Raw genomic sequence first — 24,747 nt, forward strand, 5'->3', positions numbered from 1 at the left:
GTTATGCTTACAGGTTAAGAGAAATCTCATCAGTATCCCTTTGCTTACATAGTGTAACTATCTGCTGTCTGATAGCCAGAGCAATGCCTGCTTTGTGGTACCAGGCAGGAGCAGAAGTCTCCTGTCAATTAAGGAGTAGCAGTTATTCTCCTAATTGTCCCAAACAGATGCAGTTCAGTTCAGAAAAAAACGTAGTAATCCAAATGAGTTGTATAAATTCAGTGAGTGGAAGTTCTTACAACCTGGGAGTTGCAACAGTGTTAGCGTATGAGACCTTTCCATCTCTCCTTGTTGAGGACATTGCAAAACATCTAGGGACTGTTTAACTGAGGGTGGTCACTGTAGGTGGAATTCTTGCCAAAGCTGGCTTGCTTGAAAGTTAGGTGGCTAATCTAAGCTAATTGCATAGTTGTTTTTCTTTCAAAGTGATGAGTAGAGAGACATGAGTTTCTTTATCTGTTGTTCAAGGATGAAATCTAAAATATCTGGGATGAGACAGCTTAAGGGAATTTCTGCTGTTTCCAGCAAACAGAAAGGAAGTTTAGAGAAGTGTGGACTCCAGCTGTCTAAATATTAAATTTCTAGAGCACACTATCTTTTCCTGAGCAGGAAAGGACCATTTAAGATACTCATTGTGTTTATATACAGTGATGTTGGTCTTTGTTACTGATAGTTATATGATTTATTTCATTTTTTGCCTATATGAATATTTGCTGTTACTCTGTTATTTAGTTGCAAATTTATGAATGTTAAAAGATTTTTAAAGGTGTTGAAAGTTACTGAGATACATGTTGCAAAGGGCCTGAGTAATTAGAGAAACTTGAGATGTTTCCTCTGGTAAGTATGAATAGAACTGTCCTGTGAGGGTAGTGAGGTTCCTCAGTAGTAGTTGAGGGGAAAAAAGAAGCTAGGAGAAAAGTTAGTGGGTATCTGAACGGGATCAGATGAAATGTCTGTAATATTCTGGTATTCATATATCTGTACATTTAGTATCAACAACAAGTTTTAGTGATTGTTGAACAGACACTGTGTGTGTGTGTTTGTGGGGGAAGGGGGGGGAGGGGAAGAATGTATTTTATTACATCACATTCAGCTGTTCTTGTATATCGAGCTTACTGCAGCTGTTTGAAGAACCTCTGGAACATATCATAACTGTACTTTTAGGTAATCTGAATGGTTCTATGCACTGTGGTTATGTTAGGGCTTGTTTATTGCTTGTTTTACATAAATGATAAATTATAAAACCGTGGTTGCTGGAATCTAAATTGTGCCGGACAGACTGGTCCATCCATTAGTTCTGTATATACATGCATGATAAGAGAAAAAACAGGGCAGCCTTTGAATTCATGTACACTGTTTAGTTCCTGTGTGTAGACTCTGCGTTGTCTTTGGTGAAAATGTTATTTATTCTTTTTACTTGTAGTTGTTATTTCTGTGCTGGTCAATTGTTAGGGCTTTGCTGATTGAAATCATAAAAACAGGAAAACAGAATAGAGTCATGTTATTTCTCAAATTACTGAGTTAATTATGTAGCAGTTAAATATTACAGCTGAACGCTACAGAAATATTGAATAGTTATATTTAATGGCCATGCATGCACTGAATATGCATTTATTTCACATTCCCATGTAGGATTTGCAAAAGGATATGCTATTAAGTTGAACTAATGCCTTTCAACTCTGTTGCATTCTGACGGAACCTGTAACTTCTGCTGAAACTTTTATTTCAGTGTCATGATCACTTCTTACACAATGTTTTGCAGTTTTCCTTTGCTCAGAGTTGAAAGGAGTATGTTGCTGCTGCACGTAGACCAGTTTTCCCCACCCAGAAGGCAGGACTATAACATCGTTAATACAGCAAAGGTTAATATGCCCATGTCTGTTTTATGCCAAGTGCTTCCTCTTAGCAGATGTACTTTTAGCTAACACAAATGCCTGTAGTTTTAGTATGTGAGAGTAAGTAGAAAGTAGAAGCTATGAGAAGAGATAAATAAGCCCCTTCTAGGTGTAAATCATTAACTGTAATCAAACCAAGCAGATTTTTGTCCAGCATTCTGACATAAATTGTTCCTTTTAAATGTAGCTGTTTAACCCCTGTGATAAGAAAACAAACTCGAAACTTTATTTGTTTCAAAACACCTGCTTTATTTTTAACAGTGTTATCTTCTTTTGTTTCTGTTTACAGAAATGGATATAAATTTTTGTATTGCTCAGCACGTGCTATTGGAATGGCAGACATGACCAGGGGGTACCTGCACTGGGTCAATGAACGTGGAACTGTGCTGCCACAAGGGCCAGTGTTGCTGAGTCCAAGCAGCTTATTCTCAGCTTTGCACAGGTACTGTGATATCACTTTTGTGTAGAAAGAAACTTGGGGGGGTTGGTGAAAGCTGACATGTCAGCATTTTAATGGGATCTATTGAAATCATTCATAATGATTTTACTTACACAGTGGTCCAGAGTTTAATTAAAAAAAAATTATGCTGAAGAAAAGACCACAATCAAATAGATAAGCATATTGCTCAGTTTCTCTCTTAAATACACCCCAACGTATATCTGCAATCACTTAATTTTAAGTTTAGGTAAAAGTTGCCTGTTTTTTTGGTTTTTTTTTTCCTATTTGCGTGTGTGTGCATGATAATATTTATTTCTTGTTGGCTTTAGAAGTTCACGTGAAAATAAAGTGATCTCTTTGTAGTCCTGACTTTATTGTGCTTTTCTACATGGGAAGTAATGTTCTTTCTAGGTGTTGGTATGTAATAAATGAATCATGACAGCGCAGATATGAATATTGTACCTTCTTCCTAATTCAGTGAAGTATGTCAAGTGATTACTGAAAATATTTTAAGCTGTAAAATGCTGCTGTGACAGGATTTCATTAGAATTTGTAATAGAAGGTTGCTCAGATGTTCTCCTGATTGAATGGCATTATACAGGTTGTGTTACCAGTCATGTTCCAAATATAAGAGAGCGTGGAGGTACACAGTGTTCTTCTTAGACTGATTAAATAATAGTCATGGTAAAAGGATAGGTGCTGTCATCTTACGTTCCCCATATCTAGAAATATATTTCAAGTAATACTCTTTTTGGTATCATCTTTTGAATAAAAAATGCCCATCTATCTCTCTTAACTTCTGTGGTGTGTGGGCAATGTATGACTTGTTACCCATGAATTTATTCACTGTGGTTATAAGGGTACTAACAACAGGGGGCTGGGGAAAGATGGTTTTATTCCTCCTTTACACATGCTCAGACTCTAATTTATACGTGAAACTGCACTTCAAAGGGCTGTAATATTCCTATGAAGCATTTGTGCTACTTGCATTTTCCTTGGCATATATGATGATACTAGGATGGAAGATTCTAAGCTTCTTCAGCACTTCTGTGTCATACTGGTGTCTTTCTCTGTTGTGGGAACTCCAGACTTCACCACCTGTTCGGCATCCTTGCCAAGAGAAGCTGTTATGAAAGGGTTTTTACCCAGAGATGAGGCAGCTTATCTGTTCATTAATGAATTCTGTATCCTGTAAGGAGCAACTGAAAAGAAATGGAAGATTTTTTTTATTACTTCTGCTAGTTAGTGGTGGATAACCCTGACTGTAGAAGCATCTTAACAGACTGAGGTCCTTTTAGCACATACGTTAATTACAAGCCTTTAATTTAAAAAAATGAAAAAATTGTGATTAAAAAGCCATACGTTGTGGTGGCTAATATAATCTATATGAATCATACTGCAGTTCTCAGGAAGCTGCTTACTTCATTTATGTCTCATAAGTCTTTATTTAGCTACGACTCCCTGTAATCAACCATCTTTGCTCAGTAACCATCTTTATTACTTAAGCTACAGTAGAAGTTTTCATTTTGGAGGATTTATTTATCACAGTCATCATGTAAGCTTAGGAATGCTACTTTTGTCTTTGTGGCGATTGTGACTTCCAAATGAAGATTTAATGGAGGAAAAGCTTAGCAGGAGTCCTGAGTGAACCGGGGGGGGGTGGGGGTGGAGGGTGGGGATGGGGGGGAAGGGAAGATTGAATAAAGTTAAACTGGTTTATGCTTCCCTCACTTTTTTTTTTTCCTTTTATATCATTTCAGGGAAGTGATAGAGAAAAAGCCAGAAAAATTCAAAGTTCAGTGTTTGACAGACATAAAAAATTTGTTTTATCCTAACACAGAACCCTTTTATGCTGCTTTTGGAAACAGACCCGCTGTGAGTAATAGCTGAAATTATTTTATTGCAGAGAACAGAAATATTGCTGTTATTTCACCATTCTGTTGCATTAAAACTGAGAAGCTTTAAATGGAACTATAGAATATTTTATTAGGTTTTATGCAAAGGATTAAAAAAAAAGTTCTTCCTCAAAGATATCACAGTGTAGGCTGCAGAGGTGCAAGAGCAGCAATCCAACTATGTTATATTCTTGTAGCTTAGCATAATACTAAATACTGATCTAAACCCTAACTATGTAATAAATAAATCCTTAGGCATTTGTGGAAAATACGGATACCATTTTACTGCAACTGATACAGTGCCAATGAGTTACCTGTAGACAAACACCAAATCCTTTTATACGATTATCAGTGGAACATAGACTTAACCACAACACTTAGAAGGATTTGGATGTCCCACTTAATCAAGCCTTTTGCTTTGCAGAGAAACTCACATGCTTCTTGACACAGAGAGGGGAAGTCAGGTTTCTCACCCATTTGGAGAATAATATTGTACTGTACGCTTTTCTTACTCCTGTCATGGCCCGAAGGACACTTACATGTATCCACAGAAGGATACAGCCTTTGGGAGGATGCTGAGACTTCATATAACCTAAGCAAAGCTAGGGCAGAGGCACCCTAGCATGTGACCACCATTTCTTTTGTACTGATACCATGATCTGAAAAATGGTTTTGGCACAGGAAATAGCAATCTTTAAGTATTTACAGTGTTAGTGGGCACCTAAGTTAAGCAGATGGGACTGTTATTTGTGCCCGTGAGCCCATCAGCAGAGCATTTGCTACTTGCTCCAGCAATGTACTGTTGATTAGTATTTCCAGTAGAAACAAATTTGTCATATAGTGCAGCCTGTAACACAGCCTAGAGAGAATGGTCCTTGACCTTTCCTGTTCCCTGTTATAACTAACCAGTTGGTTCCTTCCTTCTTTAGTTGGTGGAGATAAATTGAATGCTTCTCAAGGGTGACTTGGGTGCTCTCTGCTGACTTTAAAAGATCTAAAAGTAATATTTAAGCTTGAGGAGCATGGAATAGATTCCAGCCTTAGCTGCTCAGCAGTGCAAGACCTCAGATGCGTTTACTAGCTAAAACATTGATAGCTTGGGGAAATTACCAGCATAAATATGGACACCAGCCATAGTTAGTGTGAATGAGAACATTTAGAGACTGAGCATTTTAGATGCCTAAATGTTGGATGAAAGTGCCTGGCAAGATATTTTGGCATTGAAACCATGCACGTTGTAGCTACATTTGAGAGAATTCAGCATGCCTTTCTGTTGGAACTCATTCCTACAGTTATCCCACATTTTTTCTTAGGGTTGCTGGTATTTATGAGCAGTGACAATTTTTTTCAGCTTCATCATCTAAAGAGTTTTATAATTTAAAAGCATAGTCAGTGAGGACAGGAAGGGGTCCCCATAGACCGACCACTGCTGTATCTGGTTGTTACATCACATGCAATATTTTGGCTGCTATTGTGATTTTACATTATAGATGAACCTCAAAGTAAAACAAAATCATTATTTTCATTCATGCATCAATAACAACTTCAAGTAAAGCAGAATTGTAGAGTTTCTAAAGAGATTACTGATATCTCCTTTGACTGCTGTTTCAGATGTGAAATGCAGTTATGCTTTGTGAACACCAGGATTATAGCTTTCTCAATTTCCTTTGCTAGTTTTTTTTTCTCTTCCCCAAATAAACTCAGTGAAATTTCAGTACTTGCAAGCATTACAGGTGCACACAGCATACTGTATGGTGTAGAAATTGTTTGCATATCTTCATTAAACTTTCACCACCTGAAATTTAAAACTATATCCAGAGACTTGCATGGCAGCTTGGCCCTGTTCTCAACTCTTACTTCGAACTGCATACCATAGCATAGAATCATAGAATGGTTTAGGTTGGAAGGGGCCTTTAAGATCATCCAGTTTCAGCCCCCTGCTATTGGCAGGGATACCTCCCTCTTGACCAGGTTGCTCACAGCCCCATCCAGCCTGGCCTTGAATGCTTCCAGGGAGGGGGCATCTACAACTTCTCTGGACAACCTGTGCCAGTGTCTCACCGCTCTCACAGTAAATAACTTCTTCCCAATATCTAGTCTAAATCTCCCTCTTCCAGTTTAATTAATTCCCACAGTTGTATCTGTATTACCTCCTGGGGATCAGACCTGCAGTTACAGTCTTTATACCTTGCTTTCCCGTTCTCTGATACAAAGTCAATTTATGGATATTGCACCAAACTCAAGAACTGGGAGATGTTTCCTGGGGTTTAAATATAAATACTTTTTATAACTTGACCTTGTCCTTACAAACTAATCACTGTTTTACGCCAGTTATGTTTTAGCATCTATACGTTGTTGCAAGATAGTCAGTACAACACACTTGGGGAATGAAATCTGAAAGAAAAATTGAAAGAAAAATGGAAGTGCAAATACTTTCAAATACTTTTTTTTTTTTTTTTTTTTTTTTTACCTCTGAACAACACTGGGCTTTTATTGAATGTTATTTTTGTGTCAGGGGAATTAACTGAGAAACAGAACAACATGATTTTGATCAATAGTTTAAATTGAAGTGGCAAACTCCGTATTTAACTGTAAATTGTTTCATGGGCCTTTCATTACTGAGTTCAAGTCTGCAAAGTTTTAGAGACTTTTATAGAATTTCAGATTCATAGCAGGTAGATACAGTTACAGTGCTATGCAGATGTATTCTATGTAATATATTCCACAATGAACTTTAGTATACAGAGACAGAATCTTTATTTACTTATTTATTTATTGCTTTCTATTTAGGACGTTTATTCATACAAACAAGTGGGTGTTTCTTTAAACCGAATATTTACGGTCAACCCCAAAGGAGAGCTTATACAAGAACATGCAAAGACAAACATCTCATCGTAAGTGATCTTATCCCTAACACTTTATAGATGAAATTAATTTCCTTTTATAACATATGACTCAAGTTGCCCAAAGATGGATTTAATTTTAGTAATGAAAAAATCTTTAGGGTGTGCCAAATAAAATATTAAGTAAAATAAAATACAGACTTTCCACTCTTTTTTTGGTTAAACTGATACAGAAATTGTTTTGTATTTAGTGTAACATATTCTATCTACTTTAATAATGAATAACAAGTGTACAATTTAATCTGCATAGATATTAACCAGTTTTGTGAAGCCATCTGCTTTTCTGTGGCTTTGTCAAAATTTCCTTTTCCTGAAACTTCTATGTAGAAGAGCCAGGAAAAAAGTAAAGGAAGGGCTGAGGGCTTCCATCAAGATGCTTAGGCATCTCAGTGAAAAGGTCTTGTGAAATTAAGACTGCACTTAATGGAAGGGGAATCAAAGTGAGCACATGGATGTGAATGATCAGTTGAGCAGGGAGCTGTTTGAATCAAGCTGGATGCCAATGAAGAAACAAATATGGGGCCTGAATGTTTCAGGTGGTGATTTGGGTTGAAATTGGCACCTCTTTCTTTCTAGAAAAGTATTTATTCTAAGCAAAGGTGGATTCTGAATCTGACCTGTGAATCCTGGTTAGAAGCTAGACACCAAAATTAAACTCAATTTTATTCATGTAAGGAGTATAGCCTGTTCATATAGGTATAGCCATGTCTTGACTGGGGACTGTGACTGTGATCTGAAATGGTTTGGTGTTGCATTTATTTATTTGTTTTTCAGCTATGTCAGACTGTGTGAAGTGGTAGACCATATTTTCCCTTTGCTGAAAAGAAGCCATTCTTCAGATTTCCCTTGTTCTGATACCTACAGTCAGTTTACCTACTGGAGGGAACCTCTGCCACCTTTTGAAACTCAGGATGTACATCCGGACTCATCTTAACTGCATCTCCAGACTGCCAGCCTCAGATCAAAGAAAGTGTTAGCTCACGCTGCAAGAACATCATTTGGCTTTTACTGTTGACAGTTCAGCTGGAATCTGTGATGTTGTATTCATTTGCAGTAAGCAAACTTAGAAATGCTTCTTCATACTTTGTCACATTTCCAGATGACAAGAGTGAGCCATACCAGGAATGGGAGTTAGATCCCTCACTCTTCACTCAGCAACTCAAATTGTGCCATACAGTTTCATTACTTAAATAAAATTGCAGTGATGATGGAGTTGCAGTTAGATCTGTCATAAGGTCATTAAGTGGTTCTGTATCCTTTGTGTATTACTGAAGTTGTCTTTCATCTCATCAGACACCACTGCGAGTTAGGGAGCTGAAGGTACTTGCCAGTCCTGATGTCATTTTGTGATGCGTGTTGCAGTCTGTATGCCAGATTCCATCCTCTGAAAGAGCAAATAATTGAGCAGAGGGATTGGACCAGATGGCTTCTGGAGGAACCTGAAATAATTACTGACCTAGGTCCTCAGATGCTGTAAACTGGTGTAGCCATCAATGCCAGTGGAGCTGTGTTCATTTATTCCAGCCTACTGTTTTGATCTGATAATGATTTACTGTTTGGAAATGAATGATGTGCAATATAAATGGGGTGTGAAATAACTAAGATGACCTGATCCTGATAGTCTTCATATTGAGAAGTACTACGTTTCAGGAAAAGCTTTTTGGATTAAGATAAGTGTGGCAGTGTAAGATGCAGGCTGCTGTGTGTAGTGCCCATCTTACTGAAGTCAGTAGTTTGGCTTCAGTGATTTTCCCTCAGTGAAGACATCTTGCTCAGCATTATGTGCTGAGTTTCAAGATGTTGCCGAGCCAAGAAAACTGTGAGGATTTTGTCAAAATGGAATAGTTGTATTTGAAACTTTTTTGAGTTAAAATGTGAACTTTGATGCTGGTGAGTGATGCATCTCAGGTTTTTATTGTATGGATTTTTTTTTGTTTGTTTGTTTCTGTATCATAAAGAATGGAATGGATACTTTTAGTGCCATTTACATTGCTCCAAGAGATTAAAATTTCCTCTTCCATCTTTTCTTCCGCTCATTTGTTCAGACACGACCTATATGTACTGTTTTTGCTACTTGCTCTTAACTGCCTTAAGATTCAACTATGTGTGATAGAAGCAATACTGCAGATCAGTTGATAATGTTTTCCAAATGATCTGCCTTTATACAGTGTGGTACTTTGCTTTAAAATGTATGCATCAAATGACCATATGCCAAATACTTCTTAAATTGAGCTTGTAGTTAAGGAAGGGATGTTTTTTTCCTCTTTTAAAGTACATTTAAAAACCTAGCTGTTCTCTGAAACACTAAAAATGACATCATGGGATTCCGTGTATGTAGGATTTCAGTATGGCCGAAACAGTGGTTCATAAGCTGTGGTCTTTGCCAGCTTGAGATCTGTGAGGCTGTGGTACATGTTTTGCAGCTGTTTTGCAGTGTTTTCAATTAAGGATTTTAGGAAGAATGGTCCAGGAGAAATTTTAAGATGTGTTTGTGGTTGGTTAGCACCCAAAGGTTTGCAAACAGCTGTTCTGTATCACATTTGTTCTCTTTCAACAGATTCTGCTTTTGCATGTCAAAAGAGTGATAACAACGTAGTTGGGATGGTAATTCTATAAGTGGGGCTTTCAAACTTTTAGTGCTGCAGGCTTTATCTGAGATGTCAGGGGGCCAATTTACGATTTTCCTGTGCCTTCAATAGCAATTACTAAGTGCAGCCCATTGCACAGCTGCAATGTGCACACAGCTGCAGTGTGCAGTGGTGAGCCCTCAGTCTTCCTTTTTACATGAACATTGCTGGTTCATTGCATGTCCACTTTGGAGACACTGGAATTAATAGACAAACACTAAGAGAAAGAAATGTGTGTTTGGTAACCCAGACTGATATTCTCTCCTTGCAAATGTAATGAAAATGCAAACTGACTGTCAGAAAACCTGTAGCACATTTCTCAAACCTGTAAGACAGTCAGTGAGGATCTCAAGTTACCAAACTGAGGTGGTTTCATCTCTAAATATAGCCACACTTTCTTTCAAGTGTCAGTTTATAGCTGTCACTAATGATGGAATTAATGGATGAATACACTGATTGCTATGTGATTCAGTTTTGGCAAAGGTGTGTTTCAAGCCATTTGTGATGCAAAATTAAACCAAACCAACCCTGCTCTTCAGTAAGAAGCTATCAATTTTCTATCATTTTTTTAATTCTTTATTAACCTGCAGCAGCTTCCTCCATAAGAAAAATTCCCAGAGAGTTATCTGCAACTGAAGCCTGTGTGGTTTTTATTTATGACTTAAAGAATCCTAGATAACCTATTTCGTATTGCATTGGAGTGTATTTCAACCCAAACGGTAGTGTGGATAAGTGGTCATTTTAATTCTGTCACGTTCTTAGGCATAGAGCCACACTGGTGCACTTAGGCCCAACATGCTGTGAAATCCTCACCTGGGGTTTGTTCAGGAGTTGGTGAAAAGGGCTGGGTCTGACTTGGTCTCACATTGCCAAACATCTGCTGCAAGCATGAAGTTGGACTACATGACCTCCAGGGGTCCCTTCTGACCAACATTTCTATGGTCCTGTGAAGTTAACGCCTTATTTATGACATATGGTATATCCCCTTTGTATCTGAGCTTGAGAGTGAAACAAATGTGTGTGTTATATTTATAACTTGTGCTTATCAAAATTGCTGATGGAAAAAATAGTTCAGAAAATCCAAGTTTTGGCCTGTTATAGAAACATTGCCAATCTTTTGAAGAGAGAATAAGATATTTTGGTTTGGTGGCTGAGCAATTACATGCATAATATTTGAACTGCTTTGTTAATTCCTACAGAAGAAAAAAAAGATGGTTTAACAAATTCCTACTCTTTCTGTGAAAGAAAAAAAAAGAATCAACTTTCAGTGTAATGCTGGTTTCTGTTTTAGAAAGAATATCTGGCTAGTGATATGCAGGCACGTGAAATCACTGTATGTTCTATTTATAAAATACACACAAACTGGAACGTGCAGCAGTGAGGAGTGACTGATGTTTATTTTTCATGGAGCTGATGACCATGATCACCAGCTGTGTCATTTGAGGGACAGAATACCACGCTTGGTGCATTAATTGTGTTAAAGATAAAATGTTACTGCTGTAATATAGGGTGAGAGGAAGAGGGTACTGGGTATTTTTATTTGTAGATATGGGTTATTATTTCACAGCCTATTTATATACAGTATTTACTCTGTATGTGCTTCTGCAATGATGAAAATTATTTTAATGCCTCATTTTGATCTGCTGAATGCAACGATGATAGAACTATATATTGTAATAAAGGCAAATACAAAAAGTCTGACTTCTGTTTTTGTGTCTTTTTTTCCTGTATGCTATGATGTTGCAGGAGTGCTTTTTCAGACCTGCTGAAACTGTGAAGCACCGGGTTTGTAATCTGCCCTCAGCTGCCTGTCTCATACTGGGCCTGTCCAGTGAAGCTTCCAGCACTTAGAAAATATTTGCTGTTCCAGAGTCTGATCCAGAGCTTTTTCAACTGGAAGGAGTCTGAGAAAGACAAGGCTGGGTTCTGGGCTCTCACTGTTCTGGGATCTGAGAACAGCACCTGGGAGCCAAGTGTAAATCAGACAGGAACTGGAGCAAACTGGACCAGTCAGGAATCTTACCTCACCTCAGATTTTTCATCATCCATCTCTTTGTCTAATTCCTAGCATGGTCTGAAAGACCAACAGTCTGATTGAATGGGATCATTAGCATCTGGATAGGGAGCTAGGAGATATGGTTAGGGGTTTTCTGTAGATACATACGATAAAGGGAGGATGGTTGGACTAGATGATCTTATAGGTCCTTTTCAACCTTGTGATTCTATGATTCATTGTGATTAACAGTATTGACCTGATAGCATCCCTCTTCCCCTCTCTCCCTTTCATTTTATCATTGGCCCTGTAGTTGTGGAAGAACCATTTCCTAAAGTCTGTGAGAATGCAAAGCTGCTTTTTGCTCCCTCTGCTGGGTTTACTGAGCAAGCTAAGTACAGCCTTAGTGTCAGGCTGGTGTTGATATGAAAACAAAGATGTTTGGGGTTGATAAGGCCCTGCAGCAGCTAAAGTTCCATGTTAAAAATAGAAAAGCAGCCGTATTTGGGCAGCCTGCACTCATTGCTGCTTCAGTCTTCTCTATTTTCTGTATGTCTCCAGCTTGAATAAACATTTACACTAGAGCTCTGGAGGCAGGCTTTGAAATGAAGGTGTTTTTTTTAATTAAAAGTCAGAGAAATTACGCTTTTGTCTCAGCAAACCAACTTTATAAGGACATATTCATTGCTCCTGCAATATCTAATTAACACTAGAGGTAGAAAAGTCGGGGGGAGCAAATCTCCTGAGGAGCAAAGACTATTATTTTCTGATGCCATGGAAGGTAGGGAATATTCCCAGACAGAATGCTATGTTAATTGGTTTCTTTTTAAATAAGTGTCTTAATTTGTGTTGCAGATACCACCAAGTGCATCAGAATAGATTACTGCAAGCGGCAGAAGACTACTGATGCCAGGAACCTAAAAATGCAGCTTTCAACTAATGTCTGAATATGCAGAAAGGTGAAACCTGGTTTGTTTGTTTATTATATGAATGCTGCTGAAGGGCCTATACTCACAGTGCTGTTACCTATTGTAGTCCTAATTCTTGTGCTTGATGTAACTGAGTGATGCAAGGAGGGGGTTCGTTGCAAATGAGACTAAAGAGTTTTCTAAAGAAAACTCATCAGTGATACGGAGTGATGCTTTTGGGAAGAGATCCTCATCAAGACCTTCCCAGCCACTGAGATGTGATGGAGAAAAATGAACACAAAAGGAGAAATTTCCATTCCAGTATTGAACCTTGGTTGTACTGAGCCAGATGTCGAGATGCATCCTAAGCAGTTTTGACCCAAATCCCACATCTCTGCATTGAGCAGAGTAGGGGAGCAGACTGTTTTGTCTTCATTTGCCCAACAGGAGGGAATCAGATTCACCAAAAAGAAATCCCTGCTGAAGTGTCCAAGGGCTACTGCTAACAGCAAAATGAACAACAGCTGTATTCTAAATTTTAGATGGGATTAGAGCTTCTTTATGTATTTGTTTTTAATTCATAAAATCAGCAAACAAAGCTTTCACCTGCAGCATCTATATCTCTACAGTGCCACACTTTCGCCCTTCTAGTAAGATTTCCTTTGGAAAATAACTACAGTCTATTTAAGCATATGCTCAGCAACTCACACTCAAATTTATGCATATTTTGAGGCGCTTTGCTGGATTGAATCAACTAATGCCAAGAAATCCAACTGGTACTGGGGAGATACAGTTTTCAAGCTAAAGAATTGATCTATTTCCTAATGGCTACTCTTGGACTGGTTTTTACCCTCTAGCACTGTCAGGTGTTCTGCTGACTGCCAGCAATCTATTTATTGATACAGGAAATCCATTTTGCCTTGCCTTGCTTTTAATGAGTTTTGCAAGCAAGTGGCCCCTTCCTGTGACTCATTCTGTGTTTTCTGAGCGGGAGATTGTGGTTTTAAGTTTCACATTGGAGAGTAACCGCTGTGTCTGCTTTCCTTGTCTGCTGGAATCTCAACAAGAGGAATACATTTTGGAACAAAGAAATGTAAATGTAGCAGGAGAGTTCACATTTCTTTGCAAAATTGTATAAACATTCTCCTTTTTCAGAACAGTTAAAAAGACTGATGCAAAATGAAAATAGGTCATGTTTTCAAATAACAGCTTTATCTCAGAACAGTGCTGTTAACACAGACCAAAAAGATGCTTTCACAGATTTCTCAATAGGTGTTGGTTCTGTGATTTATAACCAGTAAATATCCAAGAACTAAACAGTGGAAGCAATTCTCTGATCTTGCTGACATAGGAACAGCTCCATGAGCCTCTGGATGAGTGTTCAGACACGCACAGCGATGGCTGCAATTTGGTGTCAACAGTGAGCGTTAAAGATTTGCACCCACCCACCAATTTGTTTTGGATGCTGGAAGCCAAGAGGAGGTAGAAATGGATCTATTTGCTGCTGATCTTTGTTGAGAATAGGGTGGAGGAAGGATTATCTGCAAGCTTGGACCGTTAGCTCTGAAAATGTAGATTTACGTTAAAAGCAGCCATAAATACATCAAAACCAATGACCAGGACAGTTTCCATTCCCCATTACTAGATAAAACTATTTATATTTCATGCTAAGTGAATATGCCTGTACAAGTAAACAGCTGCCCAACAAGGGCAGGGACTGTTCCTTGCCACCCTGCCCAACTGGTGTGCTTTGGTGAGTGTCCAAATAATGTCCTACTGAGTCGTGGTCATTTGCTGACCCTCTGCCTGTGTCTAGGTGTTGCTTGAATGAACACTGTGTGGGTGACGGAGCCCTGGCACAGACTGTCCAGAAGTTGTGGGGTCTTCTCCTTGGGGAGCTCCCAAAGCCACCTGGAGATGTGGTCCTGGGTGCCCTGCTCTGGGTGTCCCTGCTGGATAGAAGCATCAAAGTTGTTATTTTTTCCATGTGAATCCCAGCTGGAGGAATAGTAGCATAGATATTGGGGCCTCGTCTTCCAGAGGGTTTAGGCTGAAGATGAGCAATTTGTGTGGGCTTGGAAAGGAGTTTTAGTTCTTCTGTAGCCTAGCTTGATCTCAAGAAGAGGCACTATCTGGTCCTGAACTGCTTCTGCCTCTTTCTAGTGCTAACCCATGTAATATTAAAGCATGGTACAGAAGCTGAGGCCATCTCTGGAGTTCTCCAAAATGCCTGTAAGGTCTGAAACCTCTGCTAATGCAGAGTTCTTAGAGACACAGCGTGTAGGGGGAGGTACAGAAAATCATATTTGAGAGCAAATAAACACATTGGGAAAGCAGGAATTCAACAGGTCATGTTAAAAATGTGACCTTTCAGTTACCCAACTCAGCTGTCAAGTTCAAGGTAACAGAGACAAAGACTGGAAGAAAAAATCGCAGTTCTCACAAATGGAAAAAAAGCTTTATTGGGAAAGTACTGAGAGGAAAGAAATGAGGAGAGGTACAAGTTATCACAGTCACTTTCATTTAAGAATCCAGATATCAAAAACACAATGCTCTGTATTGTGGACTTAATTTCTGATCCATCTGCAATGTGAAGGGAAATAACATGAGAAATGTCCTCATTGTTGGCTTTGTGTCAGTGCTGGATTGCACTGGGATGGAGTGACTTAGGAAGATGTTCCGTTGTGCACCCCCACATTTTCTGCAACATTCATTTCTTCTCTTGTCCTGGGCTGCTCCTCTCCACATGTTGTTGGTATGGAATCCCTTCAGTCTTCTTTTGCCTAGTGAATTCTTGTAAACAAAGGCTGTGGTTTCATGGGCTAATGATCTGATCTACTGTTTTGTCACTGCCTAAAGGAAAAAATCACTTTCCATGTCCCTTCCCTTCTTCCTCCTGATTCTTCATTGCCACAGTGTACTTCTGGGACAGACTTATTCTGTACAAGTAGAGTTAACTAGTCTCAGGGAGGGATCCAGATCATGCCAGAGTCAGAAAGCATATGCAGGGGAGTGCATGGATAGGAGGAAGAGGAGAGCTGGACTTTATATTTTTGTCTAAATATGTCTAAAGAAACTGCAACTTAATTTTCCCATGTCTATCTCCATACTACACCCTACATCATCACTGTTTATATTAATCCTCCTACAACTGCACACAGACCTCATTAAGTAATTTGCCTGTTGTCTACTAATAAACTTGAGAATGTGGATGTATCCACATCCAGATGGGGCCGCGAATGCTGATGCACCACAAGTAAAGAAGTTCCAGGATCGAAACCACCTGTCCAAGACAGAAGGGGTGACGGGGAAGCAAAAAGTTGCTTCTAAATCAGGATCCAGCCCATGCCCTGACCCATGTCCTGTGTTGGTTGGGATGAATCCTTCAGTATGCTTTTTGCCTTGGCTCTCCGTGTTCAAGATAAGGCTGCCTCTGTACCAGACATGTTCTGAGGACAAGGCCTTACTTCCAATGTGATGCTGAGATATGAAACTGAGGGGTGGGAGGCATGCAAGGAAGGTATGTGAGCCACCATCAGCGGCTCAGCTTCTGAACACCCAACTATCACATGAAGCATTGTCCTCACTGTTCTCTGAGAGAGGAAAGAAATACTGTCTCCACCCAGTAACAGGAAACAAAAGGTCTTGGTAGCCTCAGCAACTTCAGCCACGGTTTATGAGTCTGATTGCAGGGTTCCAGGCACAATGTCAGCCTTTGGTGTGCTTAGCACAAGGACTGAGAGGAAGCAGGTAACTCTGGGCAGACCTTGATTTGTCTAGTAAAAAGCTTCTTACCTTCCAAGTAATTAAGTGGCACTGCTTTGCTAATTGCCTCTGGTACTGTGATAGCCTCTAGGATGCATCACCATGATCTCTGGACCCAGCCAGAAGAACTCAGAGCACTGAAACTGTGAGCAGAAAGCTATCTGGATGCACTAGAAAGGGGTAGAGAGTCTGAGCTGATGCATAGAAACATCACATCATAATTCTTTGTTGTTAACAAAACATGATAGGACAAGGGGAATGGCCTTAAACTAAAAGAGAGGAAATTTAGGTTAGATGTTGGGAAGAAATTCTTTACTTAGAGACCAGTGATGCCCCAGCACAGCTGCCCAGAGATGTGGGTATCGCATCTCTGGAGGTGCTCAAGGCCGGGTTGGGTGGGCCCTGGGCAGCCTGAACTGGTGGGGGGCAACCAGTACATGGCATGGGGGTTGGAGCTTGATGAACTTTAAGATTCCTTCCAACCTTATCCACTGTGTCATTCTATGGTTCTCTGGTATGCATCAGAGCAGCCTGGATTCTGTGGGCTAAGTCCAACAGATTTGCTTTGGGGTTACCGCATGTGTGTTTGCTTGCTGGTTATATCCCAGCTAATTTTGCAGTGTGAGTCCAAATCCTTCAACCACACATCCAATTTGTAATTTAAGCCTGCATAAATTTATCTCTGCTTGCTTACACCCACTGTCTTCTGGTTTACACAGGCCATTGCTGGTTTCTGTAAGAATTGCTGTGCTGATTGATATGCGAAACAGGAAGGTAGGATGTTTTAATGTGGAACGGCATTTAGAGATGCAGCATCTGTGTCTAAAGTGAGAGATAGTTACTGAGTTAGACAAGTAGGCCATCAATTACAGGAGACTGAGGTTAAGACCATCTGTCTGTTTGAAACAACACCAGGTGTTTGCAGAAGCAAATTTCCTGTGTTGCAACATAGGAGGAGAGTGGTAGGCAAGAAACAGCCCTACAGAACGAATCTCAGCCATTGAAGGAAGCCGCTTCTCATTTCCTTTTTTTAGTACTGTCTTGTGGGAAAAAATCTGCTTGAAGAGCCTGACACACCTGTGTTGCCTGCTTGGTACAACTGCGGGGAGAGCTCTCAGAGTAGCATCGAGGACCCTCTCTTGCTGATGGACTGAGCAGGACTCGTGCTGTGCTGACAGGCTTCATCCTGGTGGGTCTGTCTTAGTGGAGCATGCACTGGTGTGCAATGCCCTAGTAAGCCCCAGCCTGGTGGGTCCCATCCTGGTGGGCCATGCCCTAACGAGCTCCAACCTAGTGGGCTCCATCCTGGTAGGCCATTTTGGAGGATCTATTAGGAGGTGATAACCAAGACATTCTGGGTAAGCCCCAGCTCAGCAATGTCCTTTCCCAGCAAGCTGACAAGTAGTTAAAAATTAGGTAAATGCAACATCAGTAACTGGCAGCAGGGCTGTAGATCAGTTTTTCCTAGTTTCTATTTCTATCAGTGAGAAACAGCCCTCATGGGCTTATTTTAAATTTTAATTATTATACTTTAATTATCTGGTGACACAGGGAAAAGCCTTTGGTTTGGTTATAAATTCCCAACTTAGATGAATTCCTCTATAAAACACTTCATTTAAGAAATAGAGCAAAGGTTGATAAGTTACAACAACACACTTATGCATCAGAGCCATTCCAAACCCTGAGTGCCAAAGAGAAAATGAATAGTTTAGGGGCAGAGATGTGTGAGCAGGGTGGGCAGAACCCAGGACCACAGCTAGCGAGCAAGGCTGTGGCAGTGTATCTCCAGCCATCTATTCAATGCAAGCTAATTTTCAGAAGTTCTGAGCACTTATGGCACTCAGTGCATGATGGAAACCTGTGGGGTGCTCAGAACTTTAGGTGGTTTTGTGCAAGGAGATAACGGGGTGTTAGCATCAACTAGTTCGGAAATCATTGACCAATATACAGACTGGAAGGGGAACTCACACTGCTTATTAAAATACAGTGATGTGTGGGGTAACATTCTAAAAATCAGAGAAACAGAGAATCACCAGGGTTGGAAAAGACCTTCAAGACCATGCAGTCCAACTGTTCACCTACCACCAATATTTCCCACTAAACCATGTCCTTGCAGTACAACATCTAAATGTTTCTTGTACATGATGAACAAGGAGAAAGAGTTCTGGCTAAAGTGAATTTCTATCTGTTCCCTCTGAAGATAAAAATGTTCGGTGGATTTTACTGCAAACAATAAGCATGAAAAATCATTTTTATTCCTGATTATAATTCTTAATAAGAATAAAAAGGCAAAATCTAGATGTCTGGTCAAATTAGCTACCTACCAATTTACCTACAAAACTGATTGAGCGTAATAACCAAATGCATGGCCTTCCACAGTGGTAAACAAATACTTAATACATTCAGGAGGTGTCAGCACATCAGCTAAACAAAACCACTACCTATTTTAAGAAGTAAGCTAATCATTTTTATGTTCCTTTTAAGTGAAATGTTTTGCGTTATGAAAATTTCATATTTTCTGGTTAGGGATGAAAAACTAATATTTATTATAATGTTGGGCTTTATAAATATATTATATTCCTTAACACTTCTAAATTATTTTTAAAGGTTTTATGTGACAATTTGTCAGGTGTGGGCTTGGATTTTTTCATCTGGAGTTATTTTACATCAAAAGAAAGGCTCATTTGCAAAGCAAATGCATCTCTAGGTTCTAAAATAATGTAAAAATGAGTTAGAGAGTTGGTCTGACTATGAAATGAATGCATAAAACTAATGCATAAACACATATTTCTGAGATTGGGTTAGGAAGAAAATGTCCAGAAAACTGTACTGATGTCACGGAGTTATCTAGATCAATCTATGTCTGTGACAGGGGACAGTAGGCCCGTGGGCCCCCTATCTCCCCCCCAAAACATAGGAAGGGAAAAGGGAAAAGGGGTAGGGAGATGGGAACTGGGTTCAAGGAAACAAACAGAGCAGTGATGATGATCTAAGGAGGAAAACTTATTTTACTAACTATGATATCAGAATGCAAGATAACACAATATAATATAATCTAATTGAAACTGAGGCTAATACATCAAGTAAAATAAGAGACAAAGTGTTTTCCAAAGACTGAGAAGCCTACTTTGAACTGGAAGGCTCCATGGTTTGGAAGCAAACCCACACCCACTGCCAGGCAGTGAGAGCGAGAGCGAGCGTCACTTCCATGACGTATTTCCCTCTCTGACTGTGAGGTCCTCTGGGATGTGTAGTTCTTCTCTGTGTTATGTGCTATGTTATGATGTGGAATACCAATAGCAAAAATACAAAGCCATGACAACTGACTTCTATCCAGGACTTTGGTGCTTTGCATGGATTACTGCCTATTTTTTCCGAGAGACTTGTGCTTGCAACACAAACTGTGCTCTCGTCCTAACGTCATTATTAGGCTTGACTTCCTTATGAGCTGTTGGTGTGTGACTCTCAGGATCTTCTCCTATTTCAGACTGACTCTGAGATGGTGTTTTCCCTGGGCCTCATCCTGCCCATGTCTTCACCTGCCTCTCTGCTGTCAGCAGGATAGGCTGCAGGGTTGTGGCATGAACAAAATAAGAGCTGCTCATGGCACCAAGGCTTTCTGCAAGGATTCCACATGAACTGTATTTATCCATTAAAACTGTACACTTTGCCACACCTAAATCAACCTTTGCCTGGCCCCGGTTTTAGCTAGAAGCAATGATGCAATGGGTTTGTGCAGAAAAACATTAAAGCATCACTTACTCAAATGCTGTAAGTGAGTTTTGCAAGGCACCACATGAGTGGCTCCCTGGGCAACTCTAGCCTGGCTTAGCACATACTTTCAGCCACTCATAGCAACAAACAGCAAAAAATTTTCCTGGCGAGACACGAGAAACTTAGCTCAGCATAGGCACAGTTTGAGGCTGCATGGTCTGACACTGACCGGCTGTGCTGGATGAAATGTGGACCTTCTCAAGCCACCACCACAGCTTTAGTTTTCTCTTTGGAGTTCAGCTTCATGGAGATGACCATTCAAGGCAGAAACTTTTGAACCTGAAAATGCCAGACCTACCTACCAAATGAGTATTCTACTTGATCAGGTCTGTGTACACAAGCAATGACTTAGCAGGCGGTGGGTAGCTCCATGGTACAACAGAACTGTCTGAATGGAATGTAATGCTCTCATATCACACACCTGCAGAACCACGGGTGGACCAGGACCTCTAGGTCCATCAAGTCCAGTCCTGCTCCAGCAGGGACACCCAGAGTAGGGGGCCCAGCACAACATCCAGGCAGCGTTTGGAGAGCTCTAAGAAGGAGGCCAAGCAGCCTATTTGGGAGTTCAGCCATCCATACCCTGAATGAGTCTGCTCCTGCAGCCAGCTATTGGCCACCCAGGATGTTTAAGTATCCCAGACTGAGAGTGCTGCTGAGACTTAGTACTGACTTAGGCCCCCTGACTGGTCCAGTTGGTTCCTGTATGTTTTGGGCCAAGTAATGATTTCACATACAGCCATGGGCAGACGGCCAGGCAGCTGCTCTGCAAACCACCTTAGTGGACACAGTACAACCTTACGCTTTCTCCTGTCTGAAGAACAGGATAGAAAACCTGATGCTAAGATTTGCAACACAACTTCCTTGCCTTTGGCTTGGCAGGAGAAACCAAAAGAAACAGAAAAGGAAAGGACAACAAAACTGTCTTTGATCTGACTGTGAAATACACACTGAATATGTGAGAAAGGCATGAGAATTTTTGCCTGTTTGAAATTTCCCATTGTCTTCTAAGGAGCAAATACTTTGGTGTATATTTTGTTTAGCTGGATTCTTTTGCTATGATGATCTGTCTGCACTAACTAAATTATTGTACTAATGGCTCCATGATGCTGCATTTAAAGATTATAATACATTTATAGCCCACTGATAAAAAGAAAACAAAACCAAAAAAATGCAAAAACTGTACAAAAACCAGGTATTAGCTATTATTAAATAAAAATAATTTACAGCTTACCACAGCCACAATGAATGAGATTGACTCACTTGTGGGTTTTAGGACTTTTTTTCTAGTCTTTATTTTACGAGACTGTACATGAAGGATGTTAGCTCAGTTGGAGATATTCTGTTTTACTTTATGCCAAGGTTTTCAGAAGTGACTAATGACTTTGGGTGCCTAACTGGAAACATTGTAATAAGGCCTGAATTTCAGAATGGCTGAGCACCCATCATCTGAAATTTAAGTCCTTTTATGGTCTTTTAAATTCAACTCTCAGGACTGCGGTCCTCTAATTCATCAGTAACTCTTGAAAACCTTGGAAGTTATGGAAATACATTAAAACCTTTAAGATGCAATTTCCTCCTTAAAAGCCTCCCCATACCAATTTTCCATGTCCCAACATGTGTGGAATTAGGAAAAAAGAAACTGGCAATTACTGAATGCAGTGTGCTTTGATTTTATGATAAAGAAAACATGGTGCTCATTTCCTTACTATGGTGGAGTTTCCTTGCTTTTTCTGATAAATTGTAATATCCATAACCACCTTTTTAAAGAGCCTTGCATCAGTTTTTTTACATCTTCAACATAAATCAGCGGAGTGTTTGCTGCTGGAAATTCAGCCTTTGTTTTGGAAAGGTTCATACAAGTCAGTTGTCTTTATATTGGGAGAAACAACTCTCAGGATGTAGCAAGCACAAAAGGCTTGGGACACCTAGGGATGAAAGTGTCTATAACAGTCCTTATTTAATAGACTTCCTGGTGCCGTGCTGCCACAACCCACAGTTATGTAGTGGATGAGTATTGCATTTCACTTCCATTGCCTTTGCAGGTACTGAGTCACGTCTTTCTTTGATATCTACTGGTATGTGCTGCCACCAGTTAAATTGACATCAGGTGGGCTTCGTATTTCATTTCTCACCAGGAGGTGAAATCTTCCCTTACATAACTGCAGAGCTCTACCTTATTATCTCATAAAATCTCCATTGCATCAGGGGCAGAATCAGAGGAAGCTAGTCTCTTAAATGGATTGTGACTGGAGGGTTTCACTCTATCTGGGCTGTTACCCACTGTTTAGATTAGATCTGATCTTTTTTGCTTCCCTACAGGCTTGCTTTGATTGTGTCCCCATTTTTCCTATAAACACTTGGAAATACCACTGGGCAATTATTGAGGCAGTGCCTGGGAATGGTTCCCAGCTGGTCTCATAGGAGGCACTGGCCCAGGATTGCTCCCAGGTGCACATGGCTGGCCATTCCCAGAAGAGGCTGCCAAGAAGCAACTAGTGAGGGGCATGGGAACAGCCTTGCCACCACTGAGGGCTGCAGTGGTGGGTGACTGAGTGCTGCAGCTGAGCTGTGAGAAATGAAGGAATACATGTGGCCTGTGAGAGGTGAAGTGAGAAACTCAAGTGCTGGCTTAAAGCTAATGGGTGCCACCTCCCTTGCCCTGCTGTCCACCACTCTCCTGATGCAGTTGCTATATTCCTGTACTTTATCTTATCAGTCTCTCTTCATATGACAAGGAGTGTTCTCTCCTTGCCTTTGGCCAGTTGACACACCAGCTATGTGGAGGACACAGAGGAGTCAAGAAGCCCCTTGTAGCTTTTATTTTACCAGTTTATTTTGCTTCTTCTTGTCAGACCTATTCCAGGCTGCAGCACTAAAATCCAGACATACAGAAAGCTATTTCTCATTGTGCAACCTCAGTCAAGGCCAGCATCTCCAAGACCTTAGTACCCACATCCATCCTCTTGGGCAGGTCCAACTCCTGTCCTCCTGTGTGGGCTGAGGATTCCTGGGTCCACTCAGACAACAAGGTCTGTCCAAGAGCAGCCACTTGTGCAGTGAGACAGCTTCTTTTCTGCTTCCTGAATTGCCTGCTTGTCAGCAGGACACACTATGACACTCAGGGCAGACTAATGCCATGTCAGTACTCCCTCTTCTTCCTTCACACAGTGTGTTGTGTTGGAAGAGTTCCATGAAAGACAAATGAGTAGGAGGGTATTGAAACCTGTCTGCCTTCAGCTTCTGCTGCTGATAAGAAACAATCTGTCTGGCTTGAACTCTTTGATGTACCCAGCTGCCTAAGGACTTCTGTTCATGCTACCTATGGCATTGCCTTTCAGCTGATCTGGGTGACTTCAGCTTTTCAAAGAGAAACACAGCAAAACATACATCTCAGCTGTCAAAGGGCTTGGGAATTGTGAGTTTGTAGATGTAAAATGGAGCAGGTACTTGTTTTAGGTGAGTCTATGAGACAAAAGCATAACACAGAAGCATAACACAGGAAAGTAAAATCCATGCTACTTATACTCAGGCATCTGTGCTGAGTTTGTGCCTGGAGTAAGAGGCTGGCAGTGAACTCTATGAAAAGTCTAAGAGTCAGCACTGGAGGTATAACCAGTTTTAGAGGACTGCCTCCAGCCCTCAACACATTGTACAGTCCTGATTCTGTCTTCATGGTATACAGGGCCATACTGGTGTCATCTCTAGATTTCTGCAATGGAAATTTCAATTGCCTAATCTGTATCTTCTTTGTGCCTTCAATGTACAGAGTGCAAGAAGTGTGTACAGGCTTGGAGGGCCAGGGATGCTCCCACAGGGGCCTTAGCTGCTGGAACACTACACTGTACAACTCTGAAAGCAGAAGTAAAACATGTTGTACCCAAAGCAGCCTAAAGAAGCTAATGACTGTGCCAATGGGAAATGGTGTCCTTGTACCTCTGACTTTTCTGATAAACTGAAGGGTAGAACAACAGATATGACTGCACCCAGAATATAAACCACATTTCTTTCTCATGAATTGCATCTAAAATTAAAATATTTTTTACTCTGAAATTAGGAAGATGTAACTGATCTCAAGACCAGGTGTCTTATTGAGATAGTGAAATGACTAACCTGATAGATGAGCTGGGAGCAGTGAATATTGTTTTCTTGGACTTCAGGAAGGTTTTTTGACACTGACCCTGTAAGGTCTTCCTAAAGAAACTACTGATAATGCAGTGAGGTGGACTGAAAACTAGCTGAATGTCTGGGCCCAGAAGGCAGTGGTCAATAGTGCAAAGCCTGACTGGAGTCCAGTAAGAAGCAAAGTGTCCCATGGGTCAATACTGGGTCCAGTCCTGTTTAACATATTCATTAACGATCTGGATGATTAGGTACAGTATGCCCTGAATAAATTTGCAGGTGACACAATATTGAGGGCAGTGGCTCATGAGAGGGCTGCACAGTCATCCAGGGGGACCCAGACAGGCTGGAGAGGTGGGCTGGCAGGAATCTCATGAAGTTCAACAAGGAGAAGTGCAGAATGCCTTTTCTGTCTGTCCAGCTGTG

At 40.5% G+C, this 24,747-nt stretch overlaps 1 protein-coding gene across 8 annotated transcripts in view; it reads left to right on the forward strand.

The window, feature by feature from the left end:
• LPIN1 (lipin 1) overlaps window positions 1-11,460 on the forward strand; it is a 64,247-nt gene extending 52,787 nt beyond the window's left edge. For all 8 annotated transcript variants that reach the window (XM_015859437.2, XM_015859438.2, XM_015859440.2 and 5 more), the window contains 4 exons: window positions 2,185-2,337; window positions 4,095-4,209; window positions 7,020-7,123; window positions 7,907-11,460. In XM_015859437.2, the coding sequence (XP_015714923.1) occupies window positions 2,185-2,337; window positions 4,095-4,209; window positions 7,020-7,123; window positions 7,907-8,066 (532 nt within the window). In that variant the 3' untranslated portion in view covers window positions 8,067-11,460. The remainder of the gene's footprint in view (window positions 1-2,184; window positions 2,338-4,094; window positions 4,210-7,019; window positions 7,124-7,906) is intronic.
• The last annotated feature ends 13,287 nt before the right edge of the window (window positions 11,461-24,747 follow it).

Source organism: Coturnix japonica, chromosome 3 (genome assembly GCF_001577835.2).
Source record: "Coturnix japonica isolate 7356 chromosome 3, Coturnix japonica 2.1, whole genome shotgun sequence".
Taxonomy (NCBI): domain Eukaryota; kingdom Metazoa; phylum Chordata; class Aves; order Galliformes; family Phasianidae; genus Coturnix; species Coturnix japonica.